Consider the following 20,330-nt stretch of genomic DNA (forward strand, 5'->3'; position numbering starts at 1 on the left):
AGGAACACTGCATTGAGATATCTCTGTGCTATTGGAGCAGCAGCCAGGAAGAAGGAGTAAAGGAGTAACAAAGGTCCTCTGACTGAATCAAGCTGGGCATATTATGTGGCATGTGCTGTGACCATTCAGCTACTGGAGCTGTCCAGTATTAGTGAATTATGTTTTCATTCATCAGTGACAATATAATTCACTGCATGTAGTTGACAACCTGGGCTGAACTAACTTTGATTACTTTGCACATATGTGACTTTTATGGAAAAAACCTTATTTGAGACATTGAAGAAAACTTAAGGCTGCCAGTGTGTCTGACAGCTGTTTATCAGCAGGACTGTCACTGCTGTCTGGACTCTAATCCAACATAAACACTGAATCATATTCACTGCAGAGTGGCAAGCCTGGGTTATCCTTATCTCTTTAATTTCTCTTAAACATTACTCATCTATCGTTGTATAATGGATTTTTAGTTTCCACTATGAAAAGAGTCAGAAATAAATCAGGAACACTGAAATATTTAAGCTCATTTAAAGCCTTTAAGAATTGCATTTGTCTCACTCAGATACAACAATACAATCACTTTCTTCAATATGCAAATACACTGTAAGCCTTTCATTTTTTTAAGCTTAAAGTTGTATAATCTGGCTTTACATTTAAAGGAAAATAATAACTCTGGCAGATGTATCTATTGATACATCCATGTTAATTCATGTCATTTTTGCTGACGTCACACAGGTTATGCAAAGGCTGATAAAAAGTTAATGGATTATTGAAATGATTAAGCACTGATTAAGTCATTTGGGGTGGGAATGTCATACATCGTATTCCATTTTTCGCCTCCAGTGAGTCTTCATGTTCACTGATTCTTCTGTTAACGGTGTCCCAGGTGTTGGTGCCAGGTGTGTTTCGCATGTGTCAAATGAATATTATATAACACTATATGACATGAGCTACGTTGGACTTTGTTCTGAAAATAACAGTTGGCAATTTATAATGTAGTTATAGAAAGAAAAGTTCCATTCATTTCAATTTAGTCAAAGTTTTCTACAGCAGCATCTAAAGGCCATTGGAGGAACAGCAATTTTCTGGTATTGCAAGACTGCCACATCACTAAATCACACAGTATCTACTGTCTTGTTTTTGCTGCCTATACTGTGTAGTAACTCATGGTGGGCATTGTGCTATGAAAACATACCTGAGTGCAAAAGTTTAACAAGTTCCTCAGACGTGTGTTTGACTTATTGCTCTCAGCTCTGTGGAAGTGCTGTAATTGTCAGTGTGTTTCATGAGCTGCAGCCTTCAATCAACTCAAGCCATCAACCAACCAAACTATGATTTATAACAGAGGAAGTTACAGGTTAAGCCTCAATAGTGGGTGACTTTACAGAAATGATTATGTTTGGCAGATCATTTAACACAGGGTGTAGCTGAAAGTTGCATTGGGGTCCAGCTGAAGGGCACCTTGGAGGAGGTAAGGGCCGTGAGGGGGGTGGCGATGCTGCTGAAGTTACGGATGAAGCTGCGGTAGAAATTGCCAAATCCCAGGAAGCGTTGCAGTTGCTTGCAGGAGTCAGGGACTGACCAGGAGGTGACTGCCGATACCTTTGTCAGATCCATCTGCATGCTGCCTTTAGCCACGATGTACCCCAGGAAAGAGACGGTGGAGGCGTGGAACTCACACTTCTCCGCCTTTACGAAGAGTGAGTTCTCGAGGAGCTGTTGCAGGACCATCTGGACATGGTGGATGTGCTCTTCGCAGGACTTGGAGAAGATGAGGATGTCATCTAGGTAGACAAAGACGCAGCAGTTCAACATGTCCCTTAGCACATCATTCACGAAGGCTTGGAACACGTCCGGGGCATTGGTTAAACCAAAGGGCATGACAAGATACTCGTAATGGCCAGTGAGTGTGTTGAAGGCCGTCTTTCACTCATCGCCCTCCCTGACCCAGACCAGATGATAAGCGTTGCAGAGATCGAGCTTGGTGAATATGGTGGCCCCCTGGAGAAGCTCAAAGGCGGAAGAGATGAATGGAAGGGGGTAGCTGTTTTTGACCGTGGTGTCATTAAGCCCCCGATAGTCTAGGCAAGGTCTTGGTCAAGGTTTTGTCCTTCTTTTCCACAAAGAAGAATCCCGCCCCTGCAGGAGAAGAAGAGGGATGGATGATGCCGGCTGCCAGGGATTCATTAATGTAGGTCTCCATGGCCTTTCTCTCAGGGGCAGACAGGAAGTACAGACGTCCCTTGGGAGAGTAAATGCCGGGCTGGAGGTCAATGGCACAGTCATACAGCTGGTGAGGAGGCAGAGACTTGGCCTTGGCCTTGCTGAAGACCTCTTGGGAGTAGTGGTACTCAGAAGGAACCCGAGTCACGTCTGGAACGGTGCTGGGTGGTGACAAGAACGGAGGTGAGGCCGCTTGTTTCAGGCAAAACAGATGACAAGATGAGCTCCACTCCCATATGGCCCCAGTAGTCCAGTCTATGTGGGGATTGTGCCGACAAAGCCACGGGTACCCCAGAATCGGGAATGTGTGGAGAGTTGAGGATATGGAACTGGACTGTCTCATGGTGGTTGCTGGATATGAGGAGGTGGGTTCCCAGGAGGTGTCTGTCAAGGGCACTGGCAGGAACTGGGTGAGGCAGAGGAACCCCGCCAAGCCCCAACTGGCAAACCAGCCCTTCATCGATTACAGTGGCGTCAGCTCCGGAGTCGATGAAGGTGGCGAAGGTCTGGGGCCCGTCAGAGAGGAGAAACTTGACCTGGAATAGGGGTCGATGGTTGAGGGAATGTTGCATGGAAGCCCGGCTTAACAGAAATTCCATCTCTACTGGTGTGAGCCCTGGATTTTACTGGGCAACGGGAGACAAAATGGCCGGCTTGGCCACAGTACATGCAGAGGTTACCCTGCCAACAACGCTTCTGCTCCTCTGTAGTAAGACTGGTGCAGCCCAGTTGCATGGGTTCAGGACCTCCTGAAAGCGGCCCTGCCGAAGCACTGGAGCTGATGGAGGAGAAAGACACCTGAGGAGTAGCAGAAGGGTGATGAGTCGGACCACTCTGCGCTTCTCTCGTTTCCATGCCTGGATACGGAGTTCCAATCTAGTAGCGAACGCGATCAACTCATCCAATGTAGACGTCAGGTCGTGCAGCACCAGTTCATCTTTGATATAATCTGCTAGGCCATGAAGAAAAGTGTTGCATAGAGCTGATTCCAGTCATTCTGGTGAGCCTTGGTGTGAAAGTCAATGGAGAAGTCTGACGCATGATCATCAGACCCTGTGCTGTGTCAGAACCAAAAGCCCCCATGCCAAAAACCTTGCAGAGCTCCTCGGAGAAGAGCTGGAAGGAGGTGCAGGCTGTAGTCTGTCTCTCCCACTCGGCGGTTCCCCAGAGATGAGCCCTCTCTGTCAGGTGATTGATAGTGAAAGCTACCTTAGCCTCGTCTCGTCTCGTCGTCTCCCACTTATCCGGATCCGGGTCGCGGGGGCAGCAGCCTCAGCAGAGAGGTCCAGACAGCCCTCTCCCCAGCCACTTCCACCAGTTCCTCCAGGAGAATCCCGAGGCGTTCCAAGGCCAGCCGAGAGATATAATCCCTCTAGCGTGTCCTTGGTCAACCTCGAGGTCTCCTCCCGGTGGGACATGCCCGAAACACCTCCCCAGAGAGGCGTCCAGGAGGCATCCAGGAGGCATCCAGTTGAGGTGGTTCGGGACATGCCCAAACCACCTCAACTGGCTCCTCTCGACATGGAGGAGCAGCGGCTCTACTCCGAGTCCCTCCCGGATGACCGAGCTCCTCACCCTATCTCTAAGGCTGAGCCCGGCCACCCTGCGGAGGAAACTCATTTCGGCCGCTTGTACTCGCGATCTCGTTCTTTCGGTCATTACCCAAAGCTCATGACCATAGGTGAGGATCGGAACGTAGATCGACCGGAAAATTGAGAGCTTCGCCTTCCGGCTTAGCTCCCTCTTCCCCACAACGGACCGATTCAGCGCCCGCATCACTGCTGACGCCGCCCCAATCCGCCTGTCGATCTCCCGCTCCACCCTACCCTCACTCGTGAACAAGATCCCGAGATACTTAAACTCCTCCACCTGAGGCAAAGCCTCCCCCCCGACCCGAAGCGGGCAATCCACCCGTTTCCGGCTGAGAACCATGGCCTCAGACTTGGAGGTGCTGATTTTCATCCCAGCCGTTTCACACTCGGCCGCGAACCGCCCAAGCGAGAGCTGAAGGTCGGCGTTCGATGAAGCTAGGAGGACCACATCATCCGCAAAAAGCAGAGACGAGATCCTCCCGCCACCGAAACCAAACCCGTCCACCACCCGGCTGCGCCTAGAAATTCTGTCCATAAAAGTTATGAACAGAACCGGTGACAAAGGGCAGCCCTGGCGGAGTCCAACCCTCACCGGGAACAGGTCCGACTTACTGCCGGCTACGCGAACCAGACTCACACTCCTTTGGTACAGGGATTTAATGGCCACTAACAAGGGGCCATCCACCCCATACTCCCGGAGTGCCCCCCACAGGGAGCCCCTGGGAACACGGTCGTAAGCCTTCTCCAAATCCACAAAACACATGTGGACTGGATTGGCAAACTCCCATGCTCCCTCCAGCACCCTAGCGAGGGTAAAGAGCTGGTCCACAGTTCCACGCCCAGGACGAAAACCACATTGCTCCTCCTCGATCTGAGGTTCAACTATCGATCGGACCCTCTTTTCCAGTACCCTGGCATAGACCTTACCAGGGAGGCTGAGGAGTGTAATTCCACGGTAGTTGGAACACACCCTCTGGTCACCCTTCTTAAAGATGGGGACCACCACCCCGGTTTGCCACTCCAAAGGCACTGCCCCCGATGTCCACGCAATGTTGCAGAGGCGTGTCAACCAAGACAGCCCTACAACATCCAGAGCCTTGAGATACCCAGGGCGGATCTCATCAACCCCCGGGGCTCTGCCACCGCGCAGTTGTTTCACTACGTCGGCGACTTCTGCCCCGGAGATTAGATCATCCATCCCCAGGTCTCTTGGCTCTGTTTCCTCTACGGAATACGTGTTGGTGGGATTGAGGAGCTCCTCAAAGTATTCCTTCCACCGTCCCACTATATCCTCAGTTGACGTCAGCAGCTCCCCGCCCCCACTGTAAACAGTGTGAGCGAGTTGCCGCCTTCCCCCCCTGAGGCGCCGGACGGTTTGCCAGAACCTTTTTGGAGCCGATCGATAGTCTTCCTCCATTGTCTCACCGAACTCCTCCCACGTCCGAGTTTTTGCCTCAGCAACTGCCGCAGCTGCACTCCGCTTGGCCCGCCGGTACCAGTCAGCTGATTCCTGAGACCCACAGGCCAACCACGCCCTGTAGGCCTCCTTCTTCAGCCTGACGGCTTCCCCCACCGCCGGTGTCCACCAGCGGGTACGGGGGTTACCGCCACGACTGGCCCCAGCTACCTTGCGGCCGCAGCTTGCAACAGCCGCCTCAACAATAGCAGAGCGGAACAAGGCCCATTCGGACTCAATGTCCCCCACTGCCCTCGGGACGCGGTCGAAACTCTGCCGGAGGTGTGCGTTGAAAATCATCTTGACGGGTTCTTCCGCCAGGTTTTCCCAGCAGACCCTCACAACCCGTTTGGGCCTGCCAGGTCTGCGCGGCGTCTTCCCCCGCCATCTGATCCAACTCATCACCAGGTGGTGGTCGGTTGACAACTCTGCTCCTCTCTTTACCCGAGTGTCCAAAACATGCGGCCGCAGGTCTGATGATACGACTACAAAGTCGATCATAGACCTGCGACCTAGGGTGTCCTGGTGCCAAGTGCACCTGTGGACATCCTTATGTTTGAACATGGTGTTAGTTATGGCCAAGCTGTGACTAGCACAGAAGTCCAATAACTGAACGCCGCTCGGGTTCAGATCGGGCAGGCCGTTCCTCCCCACCACACCCTTCCAGGTCACGCTGTCATTGCCCACGTGAGCGTTGAAGTCTCCCAGTAGGACAATGGAGTCCCCTTTCGGGGCACTTTCCAGCACCCGTCCCAAGGACTCCAAAAAGGGCGGGTAGTCTGAACTGCTGTTCGGCGCATAAGCGACGACAACAGTCAGAACCCGATCCCCGACCCGAAGGCGCAGGGACGCAACCCTTTCGTCCACCGGGGTAAACTCCAACGTACAGGTAGAGAGCCTGGGGGACACCAAGAAGCCCACCTCGGCCCTCCGCCTCTCACCTGGAGCAACTCCAGCAAAGAGGAGAGACCAGCCCCTCTCAAGGACTTGGGTTCCGGAGCCGACGCTGGGGGGGTCGAGGTGAGGCCGACTATATCTAGCCGGTATCGCTCGACCTCTTCCACAAGCTCCCGCTCCTTCCCCGCCAGAGAGGTGACGTTCCATGTTCCAAAAACCAGTGTCCGTAACCGAGGATCGGACCGCCAAGGCCCCCGCCTTGGTCTGCTGCCCAATCCACAATGCACTGGATCCCTCCGATTCTTCCTGCAGGTGGTGAGCCCACTGGGAGACGAACCCATGTAGCTGGTTCGGGCTGGGCCCGGCCGGGCCCCATGGGCTAAGGCCCGGCCACCAGGCGCTCGTCCACGGGCCCCAACCCCAGGCCTGGCTCCAGGGCGGGGCCCCGGTGTCCCTCCGGGCCGGGTACTCGGGTTCTGGATAGTATTCATCATTGGGATCTTCTGAACCGTTCTTTGTCTGTCCCTTCACCTAGGACCAATCTGCCTTGGGAGACCCTACCAGGGGCAAAATGCCCCCGACAACATAGCTCCTAGGGTCATTAGGGCTCTCAAACTCCTCCACCACGGTAAGGTGACGGTTCCTTAGCCTCCTTGGAAGCAAACGTGTGGGGTTGCAGAGAGAACAACAGGGAACAGTTTGTCAGGAAGGGACCACAGGTCTTAGGGTCCTCCGCATACCATTCTGGGGTTCCGACCCGGGGCTCAGGAACGTCTCTGGGTGGTGAGGGTGCAGGAGTCGGTGGAGCTGGGGAAGGATCCAGAACTGGAGCCCGGTTCAAGGCGGCCATTAGCTGCTGCATCTGGGCGGCAAAAGCTGTTAGCTCCTGCTCATGGACCTCTGCTGAATGTTTTGCCTCGTCTTGTGAGGCGGCCATCATGGATTCATAATGCTGGAGGGCGATCTCAATACTCTCAAATCCTCTGTGGTGAGGAGCTGTGCTGGGTCGATGACTGGCCAGACTGTACTGTTACGGATGTTGGTAGGACCTAGTTGCAGCACAACACACCGCAGGTGCGATTGGTAATGACTTTTATTAGCAAGAATGAGGATGAGTAGGTGAGCAGCAGTATGGTTCAGACTTATAAACATGTGAGTAGTCTCTTGTGGTCTTTGGTGGGCCCGGAGGCTGGGGCTGTAGGACCGTGAGTAAGGTGAGTGAAATGAGGTCATTCAGCTCACACACACAGAGGAAAGTTCGTGCGGAAGCAACGGTACCGTTAGGGAATAGGCTGGAGACGTCGTTAGGGTGGCAGGAGAATCAGAACCGGGTGAGCAGTCAGCGGGGCAGACGAACCAGTAAGGAGCAGGCAGGCGGGTAATCAAAGCCAGGTGAAGGATCAGGAAACCAGCAGGGAAGCACTCATGTTGTGATGTCGGAGCTGGAGAACGCCAAACAGCCACAGGGACAGGCAGAAGGGGACCAGAAAGCGCACAGGGGACAGAAAGCTGAGGTGTTTACCGGGGCAGAGACAAGGCAGGATAGTTAAGGACAAACAGTCAATACCGGGAAGTCAGTCCATAGAAAAACACTGGAAAGTCTTGCATGATAGTAAGAACAATCTGGCAAAGTGAACCGGGGGTGCATATATATACTGGCTTGATTGGAAATGGAGTGCAGCTGGGGGCAACAGGTGAGGACAGTGAGGCTGATGAGGAGTTGTGGCAGAGTGGAGAGTGAGACAGAGGCAGGGAGAGTGGAAAGACACTAAGAAGCAGAGCAGGCTGTGACAGAAACTGTGACAGACTGTGAAAGTATCAAAGCGCTCAGTCCACAGAGAAATGCACACAGCCTGTATTCAGAAACTGAGCCTTAAAACCAGCTGTCAGGATTTCTGGAACGTTGTAATGTCACAATAAGGCATGCCCCGCCCACCTGGACCCACTGGGTAGACTGACAACCAGATATTATGGTGGCTGGATGTGTTGACTGCAGAATTGCTTATTAACAGTTAGGGGATGACATCCACCACCTGGAGTCAGTCTTTGTCTAGTCCACAGTTTCACTGACCTCTCCTTTCTGATGGCTGTCTACAGCTGGGTGGAGCTACAGCGAATCTGCTATGGATATGCAAAGAAAAACTGGTTTCACGCGTTTCAAAACATTTCCCTATTCTTTCCAATGAATAAAGTAGTAAACAGTTTTAACACGTCCGCGTGTTTCTGCTGACTTCCCACACACATGAATGCCAGGAAATAATTTAGTTATATACAGTAGCTGTCTGAGGCATTTTAAGTTGTTTTGGACCAAATGGATCACATTTTGGATTCACAAAGTTGTTTTGTGTTTTACAGCCATTCTTTAGTAAAGTGTGTGTATTGTTTGTGACAGAACATGAACCTGCACTACACAGTCTGACCACTACGTCAAAATGACCAACCAGCCAAGAGCTGCTCCTGGGGGCTCGACGTCCCACTTTCCACTAGTCTACTGGGATGTGGACAAAAGGTTTTTACCAGCCCTCTCTTTGTACCTGTAGTCTGGGTTGTGTAGGAGAGTGTGTTCCTGCACTGAGCTCACTGACCAATCACAACGAAGTCTCAACCCTCACCGACCCGAACATGGTGTCATGTTTGAACTATGCTGGATGATGTAGCCACTCCGGCCTTGTTATGTCTGCCCATCTGGTACTCTGTGTGTTTGTGTGCGTGCGTGTGTGTGTGTGTGTGTGTGTGTGTGTGTGTGTGTGTGTGTGTGTGTGTGTCAGAACAAGGGACTGGGGGGGATGTCTTATTTTCTCTCCTTTCTAGGACAAAGAAAGAAAGCGAAAAACCAGGTCAGATTTTTTTCACAAACTCTGCACGACCCTGAGAAAGAGAGAGAGAGGAGGAGGAGAGAAAAGGAGGGAGAGAGAGATGGGGGGGTGAATGAAGTTTGAGGGGATTTCTCAGAGCTTTCATTACTTCATTATTAACTAATTGTCTTTATTAAATAAAATTTAATTAACTGCAGAGAGAGACATGGAGTTGCAGGCACCGCCCACCTCCCTCTCTGTCTTTCTCTCCCTCTCTCTCTCTCTCCCTCCCTCGCTTGCTCCCTCTCATACGATATTTCCCATGAGAACCAGGGGCAGGAAGCCTGGATGGAATGAAAACTGTGTGTGTTTGTACTCACACATCTGTGCTTTTGTGTTAGTGACTATTAGTGTTTGAGTGTGTGTGTGTTCATGATATTGTACGCCTGTGTGTGTGTGTGTGTGTGTGTGTGTGTGTGTGTGTGTGTGTGTGTGTATGTGTGTTGGAACAGACACAAAGAAAGTGAAGTGTGAAAACAGGACTCTCAGCAGGGCGGGGTGGAGGGTTGTGTGTGTGTGTGTGTGTGTGTGTGTGTGTGTGTGTGTGTGTGTGTGACATATTTTAACAGCTTCCTTCCCAGGCTCAAAGCAACTCCCCCCAGCCCAGCCCCCACTCCTATCCCACCATGCAAATGCACACACACCAAACACACACACACACACACACACACACACACACACACACACACACCAGACATTCAAAAAGAGAGCAGCAGAAAGTATTTGTGTGTGTGTGTGTGTGTGTGTGCGTGCGTGCATTTGCATTTGGGGGGGGTCCCCTTTAATTAACCATATTGATACATATTTGATTGGTTGATTAGGTGTGTGATCTGTATGTTCATAGGTCTGAAAAACGTTTTAAATGTGTATTGTGAGTGCTGTGAGAGCTGGCACTGAGACATTCAACTGGAATTCATGGGAAAGGAATCTTCTACCCACCACAGTTCAAGAGTTATGACCCAAACATGAGTGTCTGTATAAATGACCAGATGTTGGTCAGAAACACATCAATGGTTTCTTGGATCGTGGTCAAATTATTTATTATTATTTATTTATAGTCACTTTTGGTTGATCCAGACAAACTGCACCAAGAACATGGTGTCGTTCACACTGATCAGCAGCAGAGGACATTTGAAAAGGTTGTTTTTTGTTGGTTTGCTTTCTGGGATCACATGTTTCAGTTTGTTCTGAAGTCTGCTCAGAAATTGTAGTGTCCCAGTGTCCTTAAATGCACCAACAGTGAGACTTTTTGAAACCACACTGGTCCCTTCATAAAACTGCATCAGCACCTAATAAGGACATGAAAGCAAACTCGGTTGGTAACACACTGACTGTGGTGACTTCTCCCTAAAACCAGTCTCAGAGCTGACGATGATCTGAAACTTCAGAGCTAAGATGTGCAAAGCCACCAGAAAATCAAATAACATTGCCTTATTCCAGCATTATTGATCTGAGCCCGTATTCAAAAAGCATTTTATCGTACCACTAAGAGTACTCCTAAGTACTTAAGCATCTTTATCAAACCACCGTTTCATCTTACTCTGAGCAACAGACATGTTTTGCTTTGCCAACTTGCAAGTGCGGTGAAGTTTAAAGCGAAGATTACTCACGTACTCAATCAAATTTTGCGGTTTGCTATCACCCAACCATTTTTCCTTCAAAAGTTTAAGAGGGCCTCGCACTGTGTGAGCAAACACCAACTCTGCTGGACTAAAGCCTAAGGACTCCTGGACCACCTCACGAGCAGCAAAAAGGAGGAGATGGACACCCTCATCCCAGTCCTTACTAGACTCCAGGCAGTAAGTGCGGAGCATAGACTTTAAAGTCTGATGGAAACGTTCAATTGCCCCCTGACTCTCTGGGTGATATGCACTTGAACAACAGTGAGTGACGTCAAGTTGTTTCATGACTTGTGCAAAAATTCGTGACATGAAATTAGATCCCTGATCAGCTTGTACCCAAACAAAGAGAAAAACTTCACCAGTGCTTTAACGATGGTTGGAGTCATGATTTTACGCAAGGGAATGGCTTCAGGAAACCGAGTTGCTGAACACATCACAGTCAAAAGAAACTTATTACCAGCTTCCGTGCGTGGAAAAGGGCCAACACAGTCGACAATATTGCGCTTGAACGGCTCAGCCACAACTGGGATTGGATAGAGAGGGTATGGTGGTATAGTTTGATTTGGTTTACCAGAGACTTGGCAGACATGACATGTTTTACAGTACTGCCGCACGTCCCGTTTTAATCCTGGCCAGAAAAAACATCGCAGAACATGGTCGTAAGTTTTATTAACCCCTAAATGGCCAGCAAGTGGATTGTCATGTGCTAACTTGAGGATTTCATGCCGATGCGTTTTGGGGACTACAACACCCTAATCATCCTGTGTGGACACCTGCGATGGCGTCCATTTGCGCACGAGCACATCGTCTTTAAGAAAGTAACCCGTAGACTCTTTCACAACTTCATCCTCTGAAACAACAGCATCAAAACAAGGACCTAGTGACAAATCATGTTTCTGTCCAACAATAAGCTGCTCCCGTGACATGCTCACTTTGACGCTAGGCTCCTCAACGGGAGAGGAAGCAGCAGCTGAAGCTGCAGGAGTGATCACAGAGTGAGAAGACCGAGCAAGAGGAGAGACTACTGGCGGAGAAGTCAGACAGCCAGAATCAGCCATGACACTATCAGCCAATTCTACCTCGCTCGCCCCCTCAGGCCAATCCTGCTTCTGCCTGTTCGACATTGCGCGAGTGACAGCACAAACTGAAAACACCTCCGGGAACTTCTGCTCCAACCCATCTGGGCACTCAGAAAGAGGGACAGCCGTTACTTCAGGATTTAATAAAACTTTACCCCCAGCCAAATCATTGCCCAAAATGAAAGACACTCCGTCTATGGGAAACTGTGGACTAACCCCTACCACTACACGCCCCTTAACCAAATCGGAGTCAAGGTGAACAGCATGCAACGATACGCCCACACACTGCATCCCAAACCCCCGGACCAAAGCCTTTGTTTTAATAGAGGAGTTTTCTGACAACGGCAGCACCCCCTCCAGAATAACTGATTGTGAGGCTGCACTATCTCTCAAGATGGTGATAGGGATTTTCGAATCCCCCTCTGACAGGGAAACAAAACCTTTCATAATAAAAGGAGCGTACAAATCAAGATCAGGTTTAGTTGAAACAGGTTGCTTGGTCCATGTTTGCCGACTGGGCAAAGCTTCAGTTTTCGACAGATTAACTGCTTTTGGAGACTTGTTTCGTTTGTTTAAGGCAAAACATTGGTTTATAGTGTGGCCACGCTTTTTACAATAAAAACAAACTGGCCTAACCTTAACATCTCCACCTTCCTTACTACCGTGCTTCATCTCACCCTGAGAGTTTGACGTCCCTGGAAAAGCAAAGGATTTGGCTACAGGAGCACTATGCTCAGAGGACAAGTGGAACTTTTCAAAGGTATCCCTGTGTGTGAGGATGTACTCATCAGCCAGAAAAGCTGCATCAGACACCGTGGATACCTTCTGCTCATTAATGTAAGTGGCGATTTTATCCGGTAAACAGTTCTTAAATTCCTCCAGCAGTACTAGGTTATGCAGACTGCAAAAGTCTGCAACATTTTTAGATTGGCACCAACAATCGAACAGAGCTTCTTTCTTGCGACCAAATTCAACATAAGTTTGATAGTCAGTTTTTTTTGAACTGGCGAAACTTTTGGCGATATGCCGCGGGCACCAACTCATGGCATATGAGTTGGTGCCGCTGAGTACAGCGGTTTTAACTTTCCCATGATCTAGACTTAACTCAGCCGACAAGGATGCATAAGCCTCTTGAGCCTTGCCAGTAAACATACACTGTAAAAGCAGCAGCCACACATTTGTAGGCCACTTTAATGTGTTTGCAACCCGCTCGAACAAGGTGAAGTACTTGTCTACATCCTTCTCACTAAAAGGAGGGACCAAACGAATGCATCTATTCACATTGAATTCGCCCGACTGAGATCGAGACACAATAGGTGAGGAGGACTGTTGTAATTCAGGCTCCTTCAACTGAAACTGCCTCTCAACCTCCATCTTGCGTAACTCGAATTCGTTACTGAGCTCCTGTTCTTTTATTTTGATGCTGAGCTCTTTTTCTTTTACAGCTAGACGACACATCTCAACTTCTAACTCCTTAAGACGGAGCTGTTCCCCCAGATCTTGTTGTCCCGCAGTGGAACTCATTGTTGAGACACTGGAATCACAAGGCAAAACCCCTTTTTTAGACAAAGCAGTCAATAACTCAGACTTTATCACTTGTTTCTTCATTTGTTAGGCATAGTGATACCAAAATGATCGGCAATGACTATCAAATGCTCTTTTGTGCAACGATGTAGTTTATCAAGACTAGGTTGCGCCACAAAGTCGTCGATATTAAACTCCATTGTCAAAAGCAAAAAAAAAACGACCGCAACAAAAAACCTGCCAAGTCATGAGGAAGAAGGACAGGCTGACACAAAAACACCACCTCAAAAATGTGGCACAACACACCAAAAACTGCACAGACAGAGATATGTTAGGGACAACAGCAGCAGCACAATATCAGTGGCATCCAAAAAACGGGTGCACAAAACAAAAGCACACCAGAAGTAGGCAATATGAAACACTGACAAACAATACAAAGTATCAAAAGTAATCATCCACAATGTCACGCTTCTCATCAAGTAACATGTGGGGGGAAAAAATTACTATGATACAGTCTGCCAACAAAAGTAACTGCGCTAAAACAAAAATGCACAGCTACAACGCCGAGGCAAAAGACCACAAAAAAACATCAGCACTCAACCACACTGCGTTTTAAAGGAAGACTACAGAACAACGTCAGCGCAGGAAAAAAACGGAATGGACGAGCCCCCAAATATGTTACGGCCTCCAAGAATAAAGCTCAAAAGGGGCAGGAGGCTGCAACATATGTAAAAAGGACACCAGACAAGAACAGTTCACCCAAGCTTTATTGAAATATCTCCCAAAATTAGTCATAGTTTATCGACCTAAACCAACGAAAACAAAAAGGACTGGAGACCCCGGCTAAAATAAACAAAAGACAGGTAAACGATGGGCCAACCACGCAGTGGGCCGTTGCTCCCAGCGCTTCCTCCTAAACTACCTAAACCCAACTTAACCTAAAACAAAAGACGAATAACATGACTACCGGTAATCTCCAGCCCAAAAGAACATAAACAAAAATAACAAAACCCCACCGCACCTAACTGTGTGTGGAGGAACAAACCCTGCTTGGAGAAGGTAGAGAGGTCAAAAGGACCCGCACCCAGGTACAGCTAGCTGTCTGTCTGTGTGTGTGTGTGTGTCTCTTCCCATTGTCTCTGCACTCTCCGCCCCTTTTATCCCTTCCCCCGAGTGCTGATTGCACCCAGGTGTACACCAGGAGGAGGGAACTGGGAGGCAAGTGTAGCTGTGAGAGAGGACAGGACACCAAAACCAGGGCACACGCAACACACGCTAAAAGTTTCTAACTAAAAGTTTTCTCCTAAAACCTATTCACAAAGCTGCTGAGACCAGTTTTTAGTAAGGAGAAGCAAAAACCCCTATACTAAGAGTGCGCCTCCATTGCTATGGCTGACGTCAATTTTCGTGGACGAGCTCCCTTGCAGGAACCACAGTGATTGGTTGAAAATGCATGCACAATATCCCGCAGTAATAATAAAAAAACACTCAGAAATAAACAAATACAAATTAAGATTAGTTGCTGTTTACTAAAGTAGTGCATTCTCCAAAGTGCATCTGTATGATCAGGTTTGTGTCGACCCCCGAGAACTTAATTTTACTATAAAAACTTACATTCAATTTTCTCAATGGAAAAAAAAATTAAACTGTCCTAGATGACCTAACTTAAGCTAACTGGCAGCCTATTAGCCAATCTCTGTTGTAGCTGTACCTGTAGCTGTGGGTTGAGGTGTGAGAAGATTTCCCCTGTCTCACCAGGTGACATCCAGCTGGAATATGATCCTTTCAAACAGCTGATCAGGTCACTCTCCATTAAGATCCATAATTCGTGTGTAGATTCTGGACAACAGTGTCTACAACTGTACAGGCAGCATCAATACGTGTGTTGATGGTGAGACTTTGTTTTCTTGTTTACAAATACCTCCTTGTCTTGCAATGGTGCAATAATTCCATCTGGCACCAATCACATGGGTAGACAGACCATGAAGCTGCTTTGTTTCTCTGTAGCTGTTGAACGTCTAAAAGAAATCATATGGATTGTCCTAAGATGTTGGGTCAGAACACATTAATGTTTCGTGAACAGTTAGGCTTTTCTCTGTTGCCAGCGTTGCCAAATGCTTAATTTCCACTGATCGGGTTGTTTCAGTTGGAGATGTTTGCACCTTCACAAACTCCACTACGATCATTATTCCCTCATGATTGAGTCGTATCTTTTATGTAATTCAGCATCATGTAAGGTTTCCAAAACACTGCGACGTGGAATGACAGCAGGTCTTTTAAGATTGTTTGTGATTTGGTCTTAGTGAGTTAGAAGTCCTCTCAACTGCTTCTAATTTCTAGGTGCTACTTTTAGCACCAAGTGTCTTTGTGAATTACTCTTAGTCAGAAAAACCAGGAGTCCTAAAGTTAGGACTGACACACCAATTATTTTTAGGAGTTTCTTTTAAATCAGCAATTTAGGAACTACATTTAACCTCAAGATACTTTGTGAATACGGGCTCTGGTCATATGCCTGTCAACACACACCATGATGTTGTCATGCCATTTCCATTCATTTTTTCCAGCCAGGGAGAGCTCAGCTCTTCATAACAATACATGGGCTCCCCTGAAAACATGATTTGTGAAATTTTTGGTCTCTGAAAATATTAACAATGTTATTTTGCCATGCATTTTCTAGTTTTATGTATCTTCATCAACATGGACCATGTGTTAAATTAAGGAATGCTAATATTTCATTCATGCATGACGGCAATTTATCACTGTTTCACTTTAATAAAGATGACTACATACATACTGTTCTTGCCATCATAAGCACTGTTGATGAAGACTGAATCTCTGGTGTGCTTTGTTTCTGATTCAATGCTCATAGATTTGTGTGTAGGCTGTTTCGCTATTTGACTATTTGACTTATCTGTGTGCAGTTTGTGCGAATAAAATATAGAATTTAGTACATTACATTTATACTGTATATATACAGTATATATACACATATCAGATGCAAGTAGGGCTATATGCTTGCAGCTGTAAGAAAATAGCTCTTTAAATTCCTAACCTAGCAAGAGCCTTCGGAAGATGAGCTCTCTTTAAACTCAGAATTCATGTTGCCAGTTCATTCATTTCATCCTTCATCCATCGATTTTAAGATTCTCTCAATCAGTAACAATAATAATCATCATCATGGTCATAATCACCATCATATTCATCAGTGCCTCAACAGTTACAACACCATCATCTTCAGCATCATCATCATCACCATGAACAGCTACATCATCATCTTCATCATCATCATCTTTAACATCACCATTATCATCATCATCATGGTTGAATCTAATTCTTTTAATTCTTTAAATTCCTTGACTGTTGAGGCATTGATGAAGATGATGGGGAAGAAGATAGCTCCTGTTAACACCATGGTATAGTTTGTACACTGCAAGTGTAAAAACAGTGCATACAGTCATACAGTGCATACACCACAGTTCATCCCGTCCACTCAGCCTCTAAACACACAGCAGACGTCACTTAACATCACCACAGACACATCTGAGTCTGCTCTCACCACCGTCTGCTCTCCAACTCAAACACACACACTCTTCTCTAAACTGATGTGGAGAATCTGGGCTGCTGTCTGTAAAAATAACCATAATGTACTGCAGCAGTGAGCCAGGCTGTGTGACTGCATGTGAACATATCGGGAAGCACGATTGCTCTCTCAAAACTAGCGTGACACAGAAACAGGCACTCGCTCTCTCACTCTCTCTCTGGGTGTGCGAGGCAGGGTGGAATATCACTCAGCATTCCTGCTCTGTAAAACCTGATCTGGGTCTTGAAGAATCTGGTTTAGTCATATTAGCTCAGCAGCTGCTGCATGCTTTTATCCCCCCCAAAAAGACCAGCAGAGCACTTTTTTATCACCGACTCGTTTGTCCTGGTGAGAATCAAACCCGCAGCCTTGGCAGTGTTTGTGGCTTGCTCGGATAATTTCTGCCTCCCTGCATTTGAATGTTTCCAGTACCAGCTTATCTCTCTGTCTGTCTTTATGGGACTCTGAGCCAAAATATGTTACCCACTAAATATTTTCCAGACTCAAGTTTACCAAAATATCCTAATTATGATCTTCTTGTTTCAGCAGTGGAACAGCTTTACTATTAAATGCTACAGGAGAGGGTGAACAAACTTTAACTCTGCTGTTTGGAAATTAGCGAGACGATATTAATATTTAATATTAATATTTCTATTTAAGAGTCTTTCAATCCTGGCAGAATAGCCCCCTACACGAGGTCTCCAGCTAACAAACAGACTCTGTGGTCGTGGTTCGATGAGAAAGATCATCGAAACTACAAATAATGGAGAGGTCATAGGTGTAGAGCTCCCAGAGCGCTCCGCCACACCCCGCCACTTTTATTCTCCAAATGATGACATAAAATTTCCACAGTTCACATAATCTGGTTTAAATTACAAACATTTTTTAGCACTTGAAGATCCAATCATCACTAAAGCATGTGTCATGCTAATAAAAACAAATGAAATGGTCAAAGTTGTCATATTGACATTTAAGGTGTATTGATTGATTTCTAAACGTCAATCATGCATTGAGTAACACACAAGGAGACATTCCACCAAAAGATGGCGGTACCTGCTGGTAGCCTCTGAGCTGCTCAGTGAATTAAATGGTTAATTAGTAAAGATGAAAACATCCTTTCATTCATCATTCACTCTTCTAACACTTTCTTTATCTGTATTTACACAGAAACATGACAGAGTCAGTTTGGTAAATGGTGTGTGTGCATGCATGCGCGTTGTTAACGGGAGGCTACTTGATCTGCTTCTGTGGACTGTTACACACCAACTGGAGGGACTGGACTCCATGTCGTCTCACCAGGATCAGATCCTGTTCATCTGGGCTTGATGTAGTTGAAGGCCAGGATGAAGTCTTGCATACTTTTCCACAGATTTATCTTGCATTCCTTGTCGAATTTCCATTTGCGTGGGTTGATAACTTTGTGTCTGTCCTGGAGGGGTTCTCAACCCCCTCCCTCCCCCTCAGGCTCTCCTGACAGTCCCAAACCACTGCCCACTGTTTTGTTTTTCATATTTGTGCTTTTAATTTATACAGACAGAGACAGAACACATTAGAATAGAGACAGAGAGTTTGATGATATCTGTTCCATCTGCTGTATGTTTTTTTCACAGGAGTTACTGATAGAGAAAAACCCCGGAGTTGGCTGTGAGTTCGTCATGGGCACAAATCTTTACTGATGGCATAGACTGAACGCACTGACGCTCAGCAGCTAGCTCAGCCCTATCATATAGCATGCTCATTAAAAGCTAACTAAAAGATGACAAAATCCACAAAAACATCATGATCTGAAAACTGTGTGGCGTTGTGGTAGACTTAAAAACACATCTTAAATGGGTCTAGTTTTGTATTGAGCAGAATGAAACTTGAACTAGAAATAGACTGAATGTCTAATCCAAGACTCAACAGAAGCAGCATCTTGACTTTACCTTAGCTTATGAAACACAAACACACTACACAGTGAAGAGGAGGAGCTGAGTTACCTGTTGAACTCGTAGATGTCCTCTATGTTGCAGAACAGAGTGCTGACCTGCTCCGGCTTCAGCGGCAGAGCTCCACAGTCGATGATGCAGCCGAGATAGTCCTGCAGACACACACACAGACATAGAGTTGAAATACACACCTTTTCTTTTCATTACAAGCTGACTCATTTCAGTTTGACAGTGGCTCAGACAAAGAGTAAGCTACTATCAGCTGGTCACTTTACCAGAGAAAGCACACTCTTGTTCTCTGATGTCCTTTTTGGATTGGTGGTTTATTTGGTTTGCATTTTTCCTCTAATTACACTCATCCCCAGGACAGTATGCGTGTTTCAGCTCTGAAACCTACACCATATACCACACAATATAATACCTTATATATATATATATATATAGCACCTTTAAAAAACATAGTTCACCAAAGTGCTTTGACAAATGATTTGAAAAAGCGATGATAGTCAAAAGCAGACTGAAATAAGGTACAGAGTTACAGAGGGAGGACAAACAATAGAATACAATATAAATAAAAACAATTAGAGGGAGCAGATGCTGTATAGAAACACACACAGACACACACACACACACACACGCACACACACACACCTACACACGCAAACACAGTAAAAAGCAAAAAAAGGGCGATATGGAGACAATAAAAAGATAAAAAAGATGACATCACATACAAGCAAGTCTGTAAAAATTTGTTTTAAGAAGTGATCTAAAAGAAATAACTGTTTGTGCCTCATCTCCTCGGGTAGGTCGTTCCAAAGTCGAGGGGTCCTGATGGCAAAAGCGCGGTCACCTTTAGATTTAATCCTCAACTTTGGAACAACCAGAAGGACCTGCCTGAGGATCTCAGGCTGCGTACTGGCTCGTATGGGGTCAACAACTCTGTAATGTAGCTCCAGCATGCTTTAAAAGTGATCAGTAAAATCTTAAAATCAATTCTAAAATTGACAGGGAGCCAAAGGAGGAAAGTGAGGATTGGGGTGATGTGATGTCTGTTAAAGCTGCTGGATTCTGAACCAGTTGGAGGAAGATAGAGACTCAGGGTTTTAGGACGGAGTTACAGACGTCCAGTTTTGAGAAGATGAATGCGTTGACAACTTTGATCAGATGGTATTGTGCCGCAGGCTCACTGGCATAACTCAGCAGGAGGTTCACTGGAGCTGAGCCATCATTAATGTTATCAATTACTCATGTGTTTTCCCAGGTCCCCGGTAGGACCAGCCTATAGGTACCTTTACATGGAGCCTAATATCCCCATTATGATCGGTCAAAAAACCCAAATAGAATAAAAGTGCTCCATATAAACACCTCAATCTGAAGAAATCAGTTGCAGAAGGACAGTTCAAACCTCTTCATAAACTGATCAAAGGAAAAACTGTACCTGTAATATAACCTGATTGCTCTTTGGCTGCATCCTCTCTGGGCATGTCCTCAAACACGTGCCAGAGAGATAAGATAGCCGCTGAGGAAGATGAATGCAGGATGTATTCATCACTTCAGTGGATGTCACACAGCTGCATGTA

The 20,330-nt window shown here is 46.9% G+C and overlaps 1 protein-coding gene across 1 annotated transcript in view; it reads right to left on the reverse strand.

Moving 5' to 3' along the window:
* plekhg2 (pleckstrin homology and RhoGEF domain containing G2) overlaps positions 1 to 20,330 on the reverse strand; it is a 105,178-nt gene that overhangs the window by 43,826 nt on the left and 41,022 nt on the right. The window contains exon 3 of the mRNA XM_022767371.1: positions 18,802 to 18,902. Within this exon, the coding sequence (XP_022623092.1) occupies positions 18,802 to 18,902 (101 nt within the window). The remainder of the gene's footprint in view (positions 1 to 18,801; positions 18,903 to 20,330) is intronic.

This window comes from Seriola dumerili, unplaced genomic scaffold (assembly GCF_002260705.1).
Source record: "Seriola dumerili isolate Sdu_G_001 unplaced genomic scaffold, Sdu_1.0 BDQW01001168.1, whole genome shotgun sequence".
NCBI lineage: Eukaryota > Metazoa > Chordata > Actinopteri > Carangiformes > Carangidae > Seriola > Seriola dumerili.